This window comes from Erpetoichthys calabaricus, chromosome 13 (assembly GCF_900747795.2).
Source record: "Erpetoichthys calabaricus chromosome 13, fErpCal1.3, whole genome shotgun sequence".
Classification (NCBI taxonomy): Eukaryota; Metazoa; Chordata; class Cladistia; order Polypteriformes; family Polypteridae; genus Erpetoichthys; species Erpetoichthys calabaricus.
The window spans coordinates 35,456,824-35,477,207 of NC_041406.2; the positions used below are offsets into that span (position 1 = coordinate 35,456,824).

The 20,384-nt window shown below is 39.3% G+C and overlaps 1 protein-coding gene across 1 annotated transcript in view; it reads right to left on the reverse strand.

Moving 5' to 3' along the window:
• tg (thyroglobulin) overlaps positions 1 to 20,384 on the reverse strand; it is a 335,665-nt gene that overhangs the window by 68,264 nt on the left and 247,017 nt on the right. The window contains exon 43 of the mRNA XM_051936137.1: positions 10,090 to 10,277. Within this exon, the coding sequence (XP_051792097.1) occupies positions 10,090 to 10,277 (188 nt within the window). The remainder of the gene's footprint in view (positions 1 to 10,089; positions 10,278 to 20,384) is intronic.

The window sequence follows — 20,384 nt, forward strand, 5'->3', positions numbered from 1 at the left end:
TTAGTGCTTATTGGGACTGTGTTGTGCCTGTGGGAACGGGGAAGGCACACAAACAAAATTGTAAACGAAAACAAAAAAGATGAAAATGCCAGCAAGAGATGAAAGTGCAACCACACAAACAATAGTGCTAAGCCCTGTGGCACCTTGTAAGATATTAAAAATATGCATATTTTTTAATATGGCATCCCTCACAACATAGACACAACTAAAAGTCCCTACAAAGAATTTATTTACAATTGTTACACAAGTAAGTTATAGTCGTGGATAGGGAAAGGACCAAGAAACATGTGGCATAAAGTTTGATAGCCCCGACATTATGACATTATTTCCCCACCCCAAATGCTTCAAGGATTTACAGTTTACAAGAACCAAACTCATCCAGTATCTCAAATGGCATTATCATTATGGGCAGAATCTGTGGAGGAGCTTGAGCAGGAGTGGCCAACCCGCGGCTCCCGAGCCGCATGCGGCTCTTTCGTTCATATCGAAGTTTGTGTTTGTGTTTTTTTTTTAATGTTCTTGTTCGCTTCGCTTGAGTTCAATACGGTATTTTCGTCAAATGCGCATGTGCGTGAGGTGAAAATACAGCAAAGTTTCCTAGTAGGGGCAAGATCATTTAAGTAAACAATTTGTGTCAAGTTCGCTCTCAAAATGGCAGGGAAAAAATGCACAGCAAAACGAAAATATGAAGATGAACATAGGACATTTTTAACAGAGTGGGAGAGTTTATATATTTTTTTTGAACGTAATGGCAAGCCATTCTGCCTTATATGTCAGGCGTCATTAGCGTATTTCAAAGCTTCTAATCTTCAGCGCCACTTCAGCTCACTTCATGCTAACATCGACCAGGAATTTCCAAAAGGGACTGAACTTCGCAAGCACGAGTTGGTCACTTTGAAAACTCCGGCAGAAAAGCAGATAATTTTTCTGAAAATTTACGAAGCGCTCAGAGACCGTAACGCTCGCATCGTATCAACTGGCTTGGAACACTGCACAGGTTAAAAAGCCATACAATGAAGGGGAGTTCGTTAAAAAATGCGTCAGTGACGTTGAAATCTTGTCTCCTGAAAACGACAAACTAAAACACATGGTATCAGACGTCCAACTGTCCCGCCACACTGTTGAACACAGAATATCGGACATTAACACGGCTATTGAATCACAGTTGCACTCTGACCTTCAAGCATGTGAGTATTTTAGTGTCGCATTGGATGAGAGTTGTGACGTACAAGACAAGCCTCAGTTGGCAATATTTGCACGGTCTGTGTCAAACGATTGTGTGATCAAAGAAGAACTCCTTGATATTGTGCCATTAAAAGACAGAACCCGTGGCATAGATGTGAAAGAAACCATGATGGCTGTATTTGCGAAAGCAAATCTGCCCATACCGAAACTAACTACAATAGCCACGGATGGAGCGCCAGCCATGATCGGATCTGTGAACGGGCTTGTGGGGCTATGCAAAGCTGACCAAACATTTCCCGAGTTTTGGAATTTCCACTGCATCATCCACAGGGAGCAACTCGTGTCTAAATCATTGAATTTAGACAACGTCATGAAGCCTGTGATGGAAATCGTCAACTACATCCGTACACATGCGCTTAACCACAGGCATTTCAAGAATCTCATCGCTGAGCTGGACCAAGGGCTTCCAGGTGACCTGCCGCTGCACTGCACTGTGAGGTGGCTGTCAAAAGGCCAAGTACTCTCTCGCTTCTTTGAGCTTTTGGATGCCGTGAAACTGTTAATGGAAGAGAAGGAGAAGGACTATCCCGAGCTCTCTGACCTCAAGTGGATTATGGATCTGGCCTTTTTGGTCGACATGCTGTGTCACTTGGACAGACTGAACCTGACCCTGCAGGGTAAGTTAAAAATGCTGCCTGACCTGGTGCTAAGTGTGTTTGCGTTTGTCAACAAACTGAAGCTGTTCAAGGCGCATATTCAAAAGGGAGATTTAACGCATTTTCCCCATGTGTATGATGTGGCTCTTTGCTGTAACACAGTAAAAAAATGTGGCTCTTGGTCTCTGACTGGTTGGCCACTAGTGATGTGTCGTTCGCGAACGAGCCAGCTCTAAGAGCCGATGCTTTGAAGCGAACGAGAGGAGCCGATGCCCGTCAAGCAGAGCCGAAGCTTCAGCCGCTCCTGCTCAGTTCTGCTGAAAGTCCATTTGGCAGGGGCGGTACTTTACTTATATGGGCACACAGAACATTGGCTCATAATGCCGGCTCGTTCACGAACAACACATCGGACTAGGATCGTACCATTATGTGAAAGAAGGAAGGGGGGAAGACGCTCCGAAGACAGCGAGTGTTGGTACAGGCCAGGTACACAGAGCGACACTGTCGCTCTGTGTACCTGTCGCTGCGACAGACGAGGAGCCAGATTTAAATGCAAGCGCATCGTGAAGAAAAAAAGAAGAGTGAAGAAATGAGTGAAAGCCGAAAAAAAAGCAGCATCTGGCTGCATTTCAGTGATATTGGAGACTGCAAAGCTAAGTGCAGAATTTGTAATATGAAAATATCCATTAGGGCAGGGTCAACAACAAACCTGCACAGACATATAAGAACCACCCACCCATCCGTGCAACTGGAGGAGAGCGTGCCCTCTCTCCTGCCATCCACTGACCCTGGAAAAGAGCCAAGTACTTCTGCTGCAGCATCCACTGTCTTACAGAAAACTGCAGGTATAACACAGTCTTCAGTTCAAACCAAAATAAGCACATTTATTCCAAAACAAATGACGCCAAACAAATAAGTGTCGATGAGGAGCTGGCTAAAATGATAGCTAGCGACTTTTAACCATTTTCCATTGTGGAGGACAGAGGATTTACAACTTTTGTACAGGCCTTAAACCCCATGTATGTTCTCCCTAGCAGAAAAACTTTGTCCCAAACAATTATTCCATAACTATATATCTGAGGATGGAGTACAACACTGTGCTTTCAGAAACCACTGCTCTGGAAAAAAGGTAGCATTTAATGACAACAGAGCTGTGGATGAGGCATTTCAAAGAATAAGTGCAGCAGCAGCAAGATGCAACCCCAGCAGCCTGTCTGCTCCTCCATCAGAGGGCCAAGAGGAAGAAATTGGAGCAGGAGCGTGTTCACAGGAACCACAAGCTTCTGCTGTGTGGAGGCTCTTTGACGAAAGAGCAACAGGAGACACTGCAAGGAGAAATCCCACAGCTGATGCTATGCTGGAGTTGAGGTCCTATCTTGAGGAGCACCTCATCCAAAGATCTGAAGACCCACTGAGTTGGTGGGAGGCCAAGGCTGCAGTCTACCCACGCCTGGTTAAGGTAATGGTAGGAAGACTTTGCATTGTCGCTACATCGGTCCCCTCAGAAAGAGTCTTCTCAAAAACAGGACATTAATCACGGAGAGGAGAAATCGCATCAGCCCATCTAAGCTGAGGCATCTGGCATTTCAGAATGCCAACCTGGCCTAAAAACTTTTATTCAAAGAGTCACAGTGTTGTGTTGTTGTTGTTGAGTTTGGCCTTTATTTAATTTGTTTGCTGTGGTTTTGTGTTAAGTTGTTCATTTAAAGCTTTTATTAAAATGTTAAACAATAGTAACTGTATTTTTTGTAATGAAAAAAATACATAAAATACTTAATGTCTGAAAACAATGAATAAGAAATTGCTTATACACAAACCATTCATAATTGCTTAATTAGGCTAAAATATAAGCATCCAAGTGATACTAAACGAAGAGCCATTCGGGAGCCGTAAGAGCCGGCTCTTTAAAGGGAGCCGATCCAAAAGAGCTGAAGCTTTGAAAAGAGCCGGAGTTCCCATCACTATTGGCCACCCCTGAGCTAGAGAAACAAAGACATCTTACATAACATCTTCCCTAAAATTGTAGTTTCTATCCAGATAAGATAAAGTCCAAGTTACTTCAAGTTTCAGACTTCCCATTGTATATTCAAACCTAACATTTTTACTTCCTATGTGTAATATTTTACATTTACTTACAGTAAATTTCATCTGCCACAAATCTGTCCAAGTTGGTATTCTGTCCAAGTCCCTCTGTAACAATTTAGCCAATTTTACTTATATTAAAATCACATTATGTGATAAAAACACTAACAGACCCAGACAATCCATATTACTAAACGAGAATGGTAAACCGGATATGGACGCAGGTACCTGCCCGTGTACGCAGGAGACATAGTGCGCAGGTGCCACACAAAGCCCCCCTCCCCAGAGTGAAACGGGAGAGATTACGAACGTGCGCAGGCGCCACACAAAGCCCCCCCGCCCCAGAGCGAAACGGGAGAGACTACGAACTGTCTGACATGCCGCAAGCAGGATAAAGCGAGGTCAGAAATAAAAGAGTTGGAAACAAAGTAAAATGTCATAAAGAAGTTAAAGAACGGAGCCAAACACATGGAGAGCAGGTTACAGATGATGAAAACTGGAATGCAACAGCTTCAAAAAAACCTAGGCACAAAACACATGCACAGCGAGATACAGAATATAAAAGCAGAAAAAACGACAGTTAAACGTCCACATCACACAGCGGAGGCAGACCCGGAAGATGCAGGCACCTACATCGCGCGTCGGAAGGCGCGGGAAAGTACGAAAGGCAAAGGCGCCTACACAGCATGGTAAAACCCGACATAATACAGAAGGCGCAGGCGTTGCCGCCATATTGTGAGTGGCACTACTGCGTAGTGAAGGCGCAAGCGTCACTGCCATATTGTGCGTGGCACTACTGCGGAGTGAAGTTAGGAATAATGTGCTGCTTGGGATTGTACAAAACGCCGAACGCGACCCACCGTCTGAAACTATGGAGGCAAACCAGGGACAGGTTCAAACCGAACGTGCTCGACTGACGGATATACGCCTACAACGCGCGTCTCAAACCGCAGAAGCAGGGCAAGCACGGGTTCAAAACAACACAAGCTCCTACAAAGCGCGTCTGAAACTACGGCTACCCAGCGGACACAGGTTCAAAACGCCAGGGGTAGGCGAGCGAAGCGAGCAGGGGGCGAAGCCCCCTTGTAAGCTAACTAAATAAGAGCTAATAATGAAGACATTATGAGGAAGGGGGCAATGGTTTTATTTCATTGAGCTGGCTCTATGCAGTCAAATATGAGTGCCCACCTATAACTAACTAGCACCTCAGCAGAAAACATTAAAATACTAGTTGACAAGAAAACTAGGAAAACACAAAAGCTTTGAGGCAAAGAAATATGACCAAATAAAATATCAGTTAAAAATACAAAAAAGAAGAAAAAGCAAAACTAATATGACAATAATGTGAGAAAATGTAAGCACATTGAAAGTCACAAACATGAAGTCTGACTAATGGAAAAAAAATCGAGATCTCATAACCTTACCAGGCTTTCATTAAGGAGAAGGGGGTGGTCACTGTGGTGGAACCAATCAACTTGTGACCTTGCCTACCACGTCACAGAGCCACATCTCAACTGACATGAAATTTTTGAAATTTGAATCAAAGGTCAAAATAACATGGGCAACAAAGAAAGTAACAAAAAAGTAACAGAAAATATATTTGGCAGAAAAAAACTCCATCTAGAGCAAATTTTAGGCCTTGGTAATCTCACTTCCTGTCTTATATCTGCAGGACTTACTTTCCTACTTAGTAAAACAAATGGGTTTAAATAAATGTGGGAATGACTCCCGTCTGCCAAAGGTCATTGTGTTACACTCCGAGGACCAGCCAACATAGCAGAACTGGATAATCAGGCCAAATTCTTTAAAAAGGAGAACTTATTCTTAATTAAACAGCAAATTACTATCCTTAATTGATAGTTATGTTTATTGGAGAAACAAAAATGTGCAAGATTAATTAAAATCAAGTGTAAAGTTACAAATATTACTAATAATAACATAAGACTAAATAAAAAATATAATTCAAAGAAACATGAACACTGAAATTTCTGTAGGAGGGGGGAAATACCTGACAGGGAACAGACCTGAAAAGCTAGGAAAGGAACTGAACACAAAACCATCAAAATACAATAAAATTATTCCAAAACCAAAAGTAGAATCTGCACTCAGCAGGAAAATTACAGGAAGTCCCCAGTAGAAGACAAACTACAGTTGTGGCCTACACTCATTATTAACTACATAATAACTAATTACCATTATGTGCACCTCAGAAGAACTTAGGGCTGGAAGCCCAAATACTGTATCTTTAAAAGGCTAAAGTTAAATAATAGGAAAAGTAAAACATCACAATAAGAAGATTTCATCCTAGAGTTTGTCAGTGCCAGTCCACACTGCTATGTTTTTGTTCACAAATGCAGACATTAGCCTCTGTTTTATTCACACTGCCCCAACATTTCACTCCCCCAAAAAACCAGTCTTTTGTAATCACCCTCCAGATCTTTATAACTCTGAAAACGCTGGCTCAGCATTGTTCAATGGACGAGTGAAAACGCAGATTCTAATTGCAATCTGATTTATTTGTGCTTATTACGTGGCCCTTCTGTGATTGGACCCTCCTCAATGTCTCATTCCGTGATTGGTCACCCTTCATGGAACAATACCAAATTCCAACATATTGGACGGAGTTGCTTTCCGTGGCGCTTGTTGTGATGATTACCTGTGTTAATTTGTGTTTTGTACAGTTTGGATGCTGCATCCATATACAAACAGCAAATTATTTACTGGTCACTACAGTTTTCATGTTACAGTAAATCCTGTGGCTAGCAACGTTAAAATAATACAACAAAAAAAGCCCTAATATTATACATTATGATCAAGGAGAAATGAGACAAAAGTCAGAAAGGAGAAAAAAAAAAAGATTTACACACAATAAAACATTCATACATTCTTCCCCATGGAAGATTTGATTTTATAAAGTGCCTTTCTTGCAATTAAGTTGTTTTAACAAAAGCATAGAAAATCTACTTGTGTATATCCCAATTTTATAGCACATTTTACAATTTAATGGCACATTAGGTGAGTGAATAGTGAATGGTAAGTTAAATTTACCTTCTTCTAATCAAAACTTTAAGCTTTTTTTTAAATTTAGTATTTCCAATGCAAAAATTCAAGTTAACTAAAAAGGCATATAAGATCACAGTAATATTTTTTCTGTATAATTACTTTCAGAAAGTGGAAATATTCAGCAGACAGAAACAAGCAAATGATGACAAAATACTCTTATCCTTTAGGATGATTTGTGAGGGAGTCTGCTTGGCAGTAACTTGTGGAATCAAAAGAATGAAACTGATCTGTGCCAGTAAACAGCACTGCAGTAGATCCATCTCTTTGTGAAAAGAAAACTAAAACATCTGGGCTAAGAATCCACATGATGTGTGGGCTATAGTCAACCTTCTGGTGACCTGCAGTCATCCTGTGACACGGAATGAATTAAATCACTTCAGATCCCCAGAGCTGCATTACAGGGAACTGGTCTAAAAGATAAAATATATACACTTGGCGCACAGTACATTAAAACTGCATACTGGTACTAGAACTTTGTCTCTCTGTCCATTCTCCCTTCTTTGTAGCTTTATATCCCAAAACTATATTGGGGTTTGTATTAAAATTTGTCTAGTACACTTAATAGCACCTCTTGGCATCACCAAGGGATGTATTTTTTGCGCATGGTTGCATATAATGCAAGGAGCACCTACTGTGATCCCGATGTCTGTCTATCCATTTGTCTATCTGTCTTTCTGTTATTCTGTTATTACTTATTCTTCAAGGGAGGTTGTTGGGAATATTCAAATGTCATTAAGATATATCAGATGTAATGCACTGTACACATTTTTGAAAGTTCTAAATCTCTCATTGAGAAATTAGTGAATTTACAAACTCGTCTGTCTTAAAACTGAACAAATTAGTCAACTGTTTCATTTTTACCTTGAGGGCAGTTACATGAACATGTTTTATATGTTTTGTTTTACTCATTCAGCAGCCACTCCTGATGACAAAATGGTGAAACGACTGTAGTGTACAAATACACCTCGCTGCAGGACATGGGATGGGGCGAGGTCAGCTGACAGAGCATTACCATGTAAGGAAGGTATGGCGTTACATGTGTATTTTATTTATTGAGTTCATTAATAGTGATATTCTTCATTGTTCATTACATTAGTAATGATATTGTTTGTTTATTCATCACCTTACAAATTAAGCATTGTTATTTACTATACCTGAATGCAGGGGTATGTTATAAAGGTGTTGGTTATTAAAATTATTTGTATATTTCTTAGCATCTTTCCATAAGTTTTTGTATTCATTTTGGGGGCTTTGGTGGTCCCTGATTCTGAATCTGACATTAGTTTTTGGTCAGAAGTCTTGTCTTGCTATTGTTAATTTATTTGGTCCATTAATCAGCACCATTTTGGCTTTGACTGGAAGCAGACCCTGGGTCAACTTTAAGAGAGCCTGCCACCTCACTTAAATGAGTCAGAGTTGGGAGGCAGCGGGCAACACTCTCTTGGAGTGGGAAGGAGATAATTTGTATTTGTATACAGTATAGTGGCTGTTGGAGGTGAATAATAGCCTTTTATTTGAACCAGAATTGTGTTTGGGCATTATTGTGTCTGTGGTTTGGGACTCACTGATGCTCCCTTGTGATTACAATATATGCATTCTGAATTCCCCTCTCCAACAAAATGCTATTCCTCTTCCTGCATCCACCCTCCACCAACATCTCTCTCCTCCGCCCTTCCTCAGACAAAAAAAAAACAGAAAAACACAACCCAACCTGCATGCTTTAGAAGGGGGCATGGAGCCGTCAACCATTTTTATAATGCCGCCAGTTTACTGTCAGTCTTGTCATTAGAAAGGAGATACACATCTGTCAATCTTATTATTTGAAGCTACTGTACACATTCTTTCTTTGTGCTCACATTGTGTCACACATTCGTGTCAGAGAAACACCTCACAGGCTCTGTCAAGGTACTGTATGTAATAACCCATTGGGACGAGATGGGTGGTATCACTAACACTGTCACCTCCTTCTGTCCCTACAGTGCCAAGAAACCACCCATTGAGGGCAACTGACCCCACTCCTTCTGATTCAGCCTCCATATAAACATAAGTCTCCCAGAAGGAAGCATCATTGCTGGCATGAGCTACCCGCCGGACTGAGCTCTGCTACTGCTGTGATTTAAACCTTGGCTAATCAGCCCAACTGCCTTATTTGTTTGTTTTGATACCCCATATTAATGAGAACTGCACACTGAAGAGCATTTCTTCAGATTTTCCATTTGGTGCCCTCGGACAATTCATGACCTTCATGGAGCCCAATATTTTCTCAGTTCATGGAGCTAACATTCCTGCATCTGGCCACAAAAGGATTGATTTTTGATGCTCGGAGCAGGGAGATTTTGTTGGAAAAGGGATTTCGGTTTGGCAGAGGCAGGAGGAAGGATGGCATTTTGATAGAGGGAGGAGGATGGTCTAAAATGGACACCATATTGTCATGTGATTAGATGCATTATTAGACTGCACCACTAATGGTAATGCAATACAATATATTCTTACTAATCTTCATAACATAAGAAAGTGTAAAAAAGCTCAAGGTAATGGCAACCATGAGGTTAAAAATAATGAAACTGTTGAATTATTAGTCATGCTGAGTTATGGCTTGTAATTTTTACAAAATCGTGATGCAGTATTAGCCTACACATTTGATTGTTTTTGCATCACACTCTTTCTTTTTTTCTTTCTTTCCTCATAGCCACCTGTGAAGTGTAAGCAATTCAAATTCATACTGAGATATTAATAATTTTTTTTTGAGAAGACATGAGAGTGAAGCAGCTTGACATAGCCTACTGCACAGATTCGTGTCTGTTTATTAATGTGACTCTGCAAGTAATCCATGGTTTGGACTGTCTTTTATAATTACTAATTATTATTAATTATTAACAACTTCAATAATAAGCTGAATAATAATAAAATGAAAATGAGGCTGCATTTCCTGCACTCAACCACACCATATCCTGTGCTATTAACCAAGCTTCCATGCTTTCATTATTTCAATTGGAGATAAAGACTCACAACTTCTGTACTAATTTCAGCAGAATAATTAAAAAATGTGTTTTTTTGATGATCTCTTTTTCCAATACTTTACAAAATATTGCTTTCTGTTTACCGTGTGGCGTTTTCTAAGGCCCGTGAGAAGAGGCTGTAGCCAGCAGGTGTCACAGAATGGGCCATTGAGTAAAACCATGTTGCTGCCTCATGGACGAAAGTGTTGTTATTCTCTCCACCCAGAGCATTTGTCAATGCTGCATAAAATGCTGTCTTACTGTTGACTCTCCCTTGAAGCTCTTCAAATTTCTGTAGGAAAAAAAAGAATAAAATAAAGAATGGTATTCACTTTAGAGAGAAACCTTTTCCAAGAAATTCACTGAAATTGCTGTTTTGATAAACAACTTCAAAATAGGGAGCTGTGTGAAACTTTACAAAGAATAATCATCTTAGAGAAGCATACAAGAGATTAAAATCAGAATAGTTAAAGCAAATGGCTTTATCGCTAATTCATGCAGTATCTCTTCTGATAGTATTTCACAGCATCAGATCTGCAATAAGCCCACAAGTGTTGTACCCAAGAGTGAGCTAACATTAAACTGTGCATCTCTATTAATATCATAAGCACATATTTTTATTTTTTAGGCAGGGGAAAAGTTCACATTTGCTGCTTTGCTATTTTGGTGGCATGCAATGCATGGTTTATAAACATATTTGTAATGGTCAGCATGCCCACAACAGTCTATTTCTGTCTGTTTTGGCAACTTCTTCTCCAAAACAAAACAAAAAACACATTTCTGGTTATTTTGCATAAGTTTTATACTATTCAGATCTACCCAAATAATCAGATTCACCAAAACATTTTTAGAACTGCTTTTCCAATTACAGGACCTATGTGAATACCTGAGATTGTTTCACAAACCAGGACCATACATTGGGAAGGAGGCAAGACTATCACAGGACACACTTGAGCACCCCCAGTGAGTCATGCTGGGTCAGTTCAGAGTTTCAAATCAGCCTAAACTGGTTATCACTGACATGAGTATGGAAAGTCCAATAAATGTAGGAGAACCACACAAAGTCTACAAAATAATGGCTGGGCCAAGAAGTGAGCCCAAAGGTGCAATATAAATCATTAGACTCCAAAGGTGTATACATTCGGTATATAAACTTATGGAAAGAGTGTTACAACTTGTATAAATTATGAATGTGAAAGAGCTGCTTTAATTATATTTTTGAGAAGATGAACATCAAAAGCATACAAGCAACTTAACAGGCATGTGAAGCAATCTAAAGTTATTCTTAAAAGCATCACCGAAACTCTAAATTAAACAGAGTGCGAGTTAGCAATTGAGCCCTATGAATGATTGACAGTGATATTCTGTCCAGGGTTGGATCCTGAAGGTCCAAGTCTTTAGAGATGTGATGCTTCCTGTTTTGCTATATGGTAGACATTGACACCATCCATGTGACACGAAGACTGGATTCCTTCAGTACTGTGTCTCTTGGGAGAATCCTTGGGTACTGCTGGTTTGACTTTGTGTCGAACAAGCGGTTCTCATGGAGTCCCGAATGAGGCACATTACCTGCATTGTGAGGGAGCATCAGTTACAGCACTATGTCCATGTGGCACGATTCCCTGAGGGTGCTCTGGTTCACAGGATTGTCATTGTTCAGGACCCGAGAGGCTGGACCAGTCCAAGGGGACTCCCATGTAACACCTGGCTGCAGAAGATCGATGATCATTTCTGGTGGGGGGGACTGGACCATTTGTCTGCCTGGGGGTTGCCAACTGGAATCCCGAGCTGTTTCATTGTGTGGTAGGTGCGGCAACGTGCTGTACCACGCCATGTTCCCCAACCTGACCCGCCCTGCCGGATCCAGCCTTCCACTGAATGTTATTGGGAATAGGCCATGGATACCCATGACCCTGAACTGGACTAAATGGATTTGAAAATGAATGAATAAATTGATAAAGGCTTTCACAACATGCAACAAAAGGGAGCTGAAAAGAGACTTTAGTTCATCATTGTCAAATGGCCATGCCTCTAATGAATATATGAAGCAAAGCTATGACCAGTTCAGGACACAGGCCAGGTCCTCTCCATCAAGAATTGTAGAGTTTAGTTTAGCATGAGACAGATGTTCTTTAAAGCTGTTGACTAGGCTAAAGCGTTGGAGCTGGGAGCAGGAATAGAATTAGAGAGCATAACAATAAGGCCTATTGCCTCTATCGAAATGACACATGAGTACAATGTCAAAGAGGAAGCAGATATTGAGGAACATCTAGACCAAATAAGGGAGCAAAGGAGGGTTCTATGAGAAGAGTGTGTAAAACATATGTCCCTCATGAGATATCAGATTTCTTCACAAAGTAAACGAGCCAGGGTTTCCAGGATCCCCATTGAAGTTTCATAAAAATGGTCATCGAATTTGTTTAAAGAGCAAGGAAGCACGGCATATTATAGCAGGCTGTACTCTGTGAGCAACACAAGTTAAAAAAAACTTGTTAAGTGTAAATTTTACACATACATTAGGAAGTTTTTTTTTTTTTTTTTTTTACACATATGTAACCATATTTAACAGGTGTATAAAATAAAAAGTTTAGTTGTTTGGAGCTTCACCAAATCCTGATAACCTTCATTGTGTAGTATGTTTTCCTGTTGTGGTCCTGTTATATTTCCCTACAATGTTTGTTGTGTTATGTTATGTCATCAGTGTGAGCCTCTCCCAGTACTCATGGTGTTACTGTGAGAAGAGGTAAGCATGCTGTTATTCTCTGTATGGTAAAATTAATTACATTATTTTAAATCGCTTGAATTAATTTTTTTTGTATGTGACAGTAATTGCAATATGATTGTTGTTTTGAAATGTTCTGAATGCTTGTCTATTAATTTTGGTTATGTGTTAATGTGAGCGTTCAACAGCCTTTCCACGTGGTTTTCTTTTGTTAATAGGAGGAATCACAGAGCTTGAATAGTCACTTTTTATGTTCTCTGTTTTAATATTTCAGGTATGTTATTTTTTCATTTGTATATTGAGCAATGCATGGTTATGTATGTCGATGCAATTTAGATTGATCCCAGTATTCATTGTGTTACTGTGAGAGGAGGAGGAATCACAGAGCTTGACTAGTCACTTTTTATGTTCTCTGTTTTAACATTTCAGACTATTAATAAAAAAAAGAGAAAAGATCAAGAACTAAAGGGTGTTTGCATTACTCCTTTGTGGCGGTTTGTACAGCACATTGCATATATATCACAACACAGAAGCTTTGAGGGTTAACCAAATCCAAAGGCCAGGACGCAACAGTATGACGCGTGCGGTGGAGACCAGTTACGCATAGATACTTGAAATAAGCTACTAAGCAGTGTGGTAGACAGTAGGACTTTAGGGACTTTCAAAACTTGACTTGATGTTAGTTTAGAAGAATTAAGTGGATAGGACTGGTGAGCTTTGTTGGGTTGAATGGCCTGTTCTCATCTAGATTGTTCTAATGTTATAAAATAAAAGTAAAGCCTTTAAATTCCTGTCCTTAGCTACCAAAGGGCTCACAGCAGGAGTTAGCAGAGAAAACCCACATGACACAGGAAGTACTGAGACAGTGACAAGGCTGAAAATCATATCAGCGTTCCAAGAGCAAAGATGCAGCAGATCAACCATTTTCTGGAAACACCTGTTCCCATTACAAAGTTAAGTGAAGCGGAAACTTATCAAGGCAGGAGTCATCCCAGGATGGGATGCTAGTCAGTCACAAGCTATAGATGCACACACACAATACACAAATTTAGATTCGCTAACAAAGAACACAGATGAAACTGTAAAATCTACATTGACCGTGATGAAGCTGGGAATGAACTCCAAAAGTCCAAAGCAGTGAAAACACATGCAGAAACCAAGCTGGCCTACACACACAGCCATTAATAAAACAAAAATCAGAATCTGGGTATTGTATTTCTCACCACACATCCCCTCACTTAAAATTTCCCCTTGACATTATTACTTAATTCTTCAGGCCCCTTTTGGGAGAGGACATTTAGGTGTCATGTTATACACAAATGGCTGAATGAATAACCTTTATATGGAACAAACTGCAAATCAATCAATTCAACGTTATTTTATATTCCATCTTGACGTGAATCACTGTTTTTGAACTGGCCGTGAGTAAACACAGAGCAGCTGCTTCTTGATAAAAAGGTGTCATATTCTGCCTTTCTCTTTCAGCATGAATTATCTTTTTCACAAAAAGAGAATTGTGCTCTTTTTGCGTCATATGCTGTTATTGCCATCAATAATATTAACCCGGCCTTGCTTGTTTTTACTCAATGTCAAAAGAAGAAAAATAGAGAAAGACAGATTCCAGCCCTAGGCATCAAGCAGTTAGTTGAAATGAAAGCTAAATGTTAATGAGGACATCTCAACATCTGTTATCAATTAAACGATGAATGTGGATGTTTGACCAATCAAGATCCAGCAGCCTCATGGTAAGACGTGGAATGTTTTACAATTGAATGTAAACGTCTACAGAAGTTGGGTGGCACAGTGACAAAGCTGAAAGTGTTGCTGTCTCATATTACTTTGACCAAGGGTCCTCAAGTTTAGTTTTGGAGGGCTATGGGGGCTGTAAGTTTTTGTTCCAACCTAATTGCTTAATTAGAAGGCAATTATTGTTGCTGAAACAGTAATTGTTTAATCAACATTTTGTGCTTTATTTTAGCTATCTTGTTTGCTCCTAATTACTATTTAACTTTTTCCACTTTTTTAATAGCTTCCTATTTTCCTAATGAGCTGCCAATACACAATCATCTAAACCATCTTTACCATCTAAACATTTATGATTGTGTGTGTTCATTATGAAGTGTCTGTTATAATAAAATACAAGGAAAGAAATGAAAGAGAAAAACATGAAAGACTGAGAATGACTAATCTTCTCCGGTTCACGAATAACTTGAATGATATTCTTAGATGAGAAACATCTATGATATAAGAATGACATGACGTGGAAGAATTAAAGTCATAGTATCAATTAACAGCTCCCACTATCAGCAAGGACTGGTGTCTAATTATGAAACTAGGTTGGAACAAAATTCTGCAGCCATTGTGGCCCTCCAGGACAGAAGCAGATGACCCCTGACTTAGACCATGCATGTTTTCCTCATGCTTGAGTGCATTTCTTGAAGATGCTTGGCTAGATTTGGGCATATATGCGAAAGAATTGACATCTGATAGTGCTCATTGGTGTAAGGGTGGGCTCCATCTCACCAGAACACTGAACTAGAATATGCAGTTTCAGAAAATGGATGTTTAAATGAGCTTTAGAAATAATGAATATTATGGAATTAGGTTTTGCATTAATAATCCATCCATTTCACTGACCCTGCAACTCATAAGTATAATTCTTTGTTACTATTGCTACCCTCTGTTCAGTACTTACTTAAAAAAAATACTAATATTGATGTATTATTTTGTTTTTGACAGCCAAGTGTTGCACATCAGTGTAGGCAGTGCAGTTGTTTCCGTGTGTGTGGCTGCTGTTGCCAGATGGATATATCCATACATCAGCATTTGTTATCAAAGTAGCCAGCTATTCATTTACAAAAAAAAAATTCAGGAACTCAGATAAGGACTGCTTAAATACTTTGAGTTTGCTTTCAAGTTTCCTATCAAGGCTCGTGACCATTATTGCTGAGAAGTTTACTGTTTTGGGATCTGAGTTAATCTCGCATATTGTATTAAAAATACAAAAAGTTGAATTGGCCTGCATATACATATTAATATGGTCATCAAAAGAAACAACAAAGGTCACACATTCCACAAACCACACATTCATTTCAAGACATCAAATAATGCACTTTTACGTGTGTGTGTGTGTGTGTATATACAGTATATATATATATATATATATATATATATATATATATATATATATATATATATATATGTATAGCATTATTAAATTTTCACATATGTAGAAACTGAAATTTTCAAATCTACTTAATCCAATTGAGACCTACAGTGGGTCAGGGTGTATTTTACCAGTAAGGTGTGAGGAGCAGGGGGCACCAGCAAGTCCCCAAACTCCAGACACGCAAGACACAATACAACTCCAGATTCAAATAGAGGATTTTTAATCCACACAGCTCAAAAATAACAATTACTACAGCCAATATACAGACTTAAATGTTCACTCTCTCTCTTCTCTCCTCCAGTGAGTGTCACCCACTGCCTCCCAACTGGGACTTATTGAGGTATGGCAGTGGGCTCCTTTTATGCTGGACCCAGGAGTACTTGCAATGGGACATCGTGGCTTGTTGGAAGCACTTTCGGGTCATACAGAACCAAGGGATATCCTCTCCAGCAGTGCCCTCTAACGCCATCTAACCACCCCTATAGGACTGCACTTCTGGACTTCAATTCCCACACATCCCTGCTGGTGTCCAAAGTAGAACTACTTGCGAGGAACACCATCTATTAATTTGGGGGATGAACTGCTCCCAGCCTCCAGGTCTCACCAGTCCATCCATTCTTCCGGTATCCCAGCCAGGATGGAAATAAAAGTCACCTCAGCTGGGTAGTGGCCACAATCTGGCCATCCTTCCATTATGGCTTCTGGATCGGACAAGAAATTATCCTTGATCCTGGCAAGGATGCCCGCCTGTCCTTCTGTGCATTTAAAAAGGCAAGAAGCTACTCTGGACAGGGTGCAAGAAATATACATTCATGCATGTACCAATAGTCACTCATACTGAGACCAGTTTAGACTTGCCAATTAAAATATCTGAAGGTCTTTGGGAATGTGGAAGGAAAGCCAGAATATCTGGAGGAAAACCCACAAAGAGAATATGCAGATTTCACTTCGGTAAGGTATTAGCTCTAACCACTGTGCCACCTTATTAATTCATTAAGTTCTAGACAATCTAAATTAACATTTTTAATTCAATTAAATCCTAACTATTAATATGTGTTGATAACAGCAATATAGAAATGATATTGTTAACTGAAATGATTGAGTCCTGTGAAAAAAAGTTGATTAGATCTGATATTTGTGTTGGATTCAGAGGATTGCCTTCTGGGCTTATCAGAGGTACAGTATGTAAAACCACCCCAGAATGAGAGAGGGCATTGTCGCTAACTGCGTTGTCTCTCTTTTCCTCCAAAGTGCTAACAAGGTGCCCAGTGAGGGCAACTGATACTTCCTCTTCCAGTCAGACCCCTATAAAGCCTGGGCATCCCTGGAAGAAGGCATCTATTTGTGGACCGAACAGACCACAGGACAATGCTCCTACCAAAGTTGACCACCCGCTCAAGAGAGCAGCTTAGTTTAGCCTTGAAGGTGCTATATTTCCTTTTTTTTTTGTTTTTGTGCCATTACCATTTGCTTTGAAAATTCAAATGATTAATTGGAACAACGTGGCTGGCACCCCAACAATTATTTTTGGTCATTCTCTGACCTGACCACATGGGTCAGATTAGAGGACAAAATACAAAGATTACTAATGACACAAGATTATGATTTAGGATGGAGGCTCCTGAATTGTGCTGTTAGGCGTAATGGTCATCATATGATAAATATGAGGTACAGGGCAATATGAAATCTACACAATGTCTCTGTTAAAAAGTTAATTAAGTTCTTTGACAGAAAAGTTCTTATGTAAGTTTTTCTATAATTATTTAGCTTCATTGTCCCTTGCAAGTAAATTTTTTGTAAGGGGCCCTACAAAGGAGCACAGATAAGAGTTCTTTACTCCAGGACCCCTGGCATCACTGCTTTGACAGTTCTCAGTGAATTTGACATTTCTTAAAGATCATCAGTTTTGTAAAGAATACACTTGGATTTGGTTCTGATGGTGTTTAGGTTGGGTGGCACAGTCAAACAGTATTACTGCTGCTCCTTCATGCATCCAGCATCCTGGTAGTGCTGGGCGGTATACCGGTTCATACCGAAAACCGTTTTTAATTTTTTTTATGATATGGATTTTTCTTATACCACAACACCGGTTTAAATTGCCTAAACGACGTTCGGAATGTGGCGCAGCGGGAAACTGTTCAAGTGGGGACCTTTTTCACTGCTACACCGCTAAACACAGATTTGTTGCACTAAGGCTCTTTTTCACTGCTACACCACCAAATAGTGGGCGGTAGCATAGGTATATGGAGAACTATTTCGGACAAAATTAAATAAATAAATAAATGCACAAATAAATTAAAGTTCTGTGAAATGTGAAAAATGGACAGAGAGCATTCCGAAACTGAAGCCGACGATAAAGTTGAACATGAACAACAGAAGAACTTTTGCCGAGTCACGTCCGTCGCCTGGAGATACTTTAGTTTTAAAAGGTCAGATGTGTAAATACTGTTTCTATACTACTGGATAATACTGCAAGCCAAGTTGTACTTGTTTTTGTACTTGCTAGTGTATGTTTTGCTTATATTCATCCTGCGATGTGCTGGCGACTCGTTCAGAGATGGGCGCAACTCTGAATGGATGGCATAATTAAACATGTATAACGAAGATATTTTTAAAGTTCTGAACACTCCGTCGGCTAAGTTAATAACTAGTTTTAATTTCACAAAGATGTTTATCGTGTGGTGATTGGTAATGTGGAGAAAGAAAAAGGAAAGATAGGAACTGGGGTTTTGGTAGAGAGCAGGAATATCATGAAGTAAATGGATTCTGTGCGGTGATTGCTGCAGGCGCCTGCTCTTAGTGCGGAGGAAGTCAGTTTAAGAAGCGTAGTGATTAACGACTGGGTTGGGGAACACTTAACACAAAGTATTTGATGTGCTGCATTAACTTATGACGGGGTTTGAGAAAATCTAGTAAATTAAACATTGATTTTAGGATGAAGTTTAGTTTACAACATTCTACTTTAATTATAAAATAAACTATGAGAATAAAGTGGAAATGTCGACTTTAATCTTGACTTAAGCGTCAACATTAAAGTGGAAATGTCAAGAATAAAGTCAACATGTCGAATTTATTCTCGACATATAGTTTGTTTTTTTCTTCCGTGTCCATATTTTTTTTTCTTCACAGTGGCCCTAATGCATTTCCATAGGGCTATACCACAAACAGCATTATAAATGCAAGTTGCAGTTTTATTATTTATGTATATAACTTAGCTTGAAGCAAGGTCCATATTAATGCAGTTTGCCTAAATGATGGTACAGTTTTTGCCTAAATGATGGTACAGTTGGGTAAGATGTCATCACCAAGTTGCACTTGTTTTATTTTATTTTAATTTGGTGAATACTGTGTAATGCACCTGGGCTTGAAGCCTTGAAGTAATGGTGCAACTATCAGTAATACTATTATGTATTTTATTGTTATTATTTATTAGTTTAAATATTATGCAGTTTAATGATGGTAAAATTGTTTAAAAAGTCACTTTAACGTGTCAGTGGACAGAGATTGTTAACATTGACAGAAAGTGTAGTTGGTTTACAAAAAAAATTTACTATTTATTCCTTTTCTAAGACGTGTTCAGTGCAATCCAACTTTTGACAAACACCTCTGGATATTTTACTAAGTCTAAATGCCTCTTTGGATGGTTGAAAATATGTTGTCAAAATCATAGTTTAAGCTTTTGCAAAATTTGTTCAATTAAAAGGTTCTATATTTTGACTGCATCTGTCATGCAATGTGATTCCTTCTCTTTAGTGCCACCTCCTTGAAAACTATCACTTTATGGGGCCATGCAAACCTGGATTAATACTTGTGTGCACATTAAAATGTCTTTTTGTACAATGTACAATTCTCATAACAGTCGAATAGGTTATTCTTAGCCAGTCTACTGCAGTAATTGTAGTGGAAAATGTGGTTAACATCCACTCATGCATGGGGAAAAAAATACCGTCTAATACCGTGAAACCGGCAGAATTTAGAAAAATACCGTGATATAGAATTTTGGTCATACCGCCCACCTCTACACCCTGGGATTGAATCCCATGCTCAGTCCTTGTCCATAGGCAGTGTACACATTCTTTTCTGCATCTGCTATCCCCAAAGATGGTCATATTAGGCTGATTAGAGTTTCCAAATTAGCTCTGTGTGTATGTGAGTAGACCCTGAGATGGACTGGAATGTTGTCCAGGGCCTGCTTCATGCCTTTTATTAGTGTTGCCATGATAGATTCTGGGTTCATGAATATTAAGGAGTATAAGTCTATTTATTTATAAGCCTTAATTTTGCAAAAATAATATTATTTTAATCTTTGTTTATTTCCCAATATTTCTATCACATTTCTGATGTCAGACTTTCCTTTATATTAAACTGATTGTTAGAGATGCTCTACTATTGCTTGCTTGCCGCAGTGCAAATGTGAATCTGAGATATAAAGAAAACCAACTCATTTAAGAATGAGATGCTGTTGTTGCCTCTCTTCCAAACTTTACATCAAATAAACATTTTTGTGG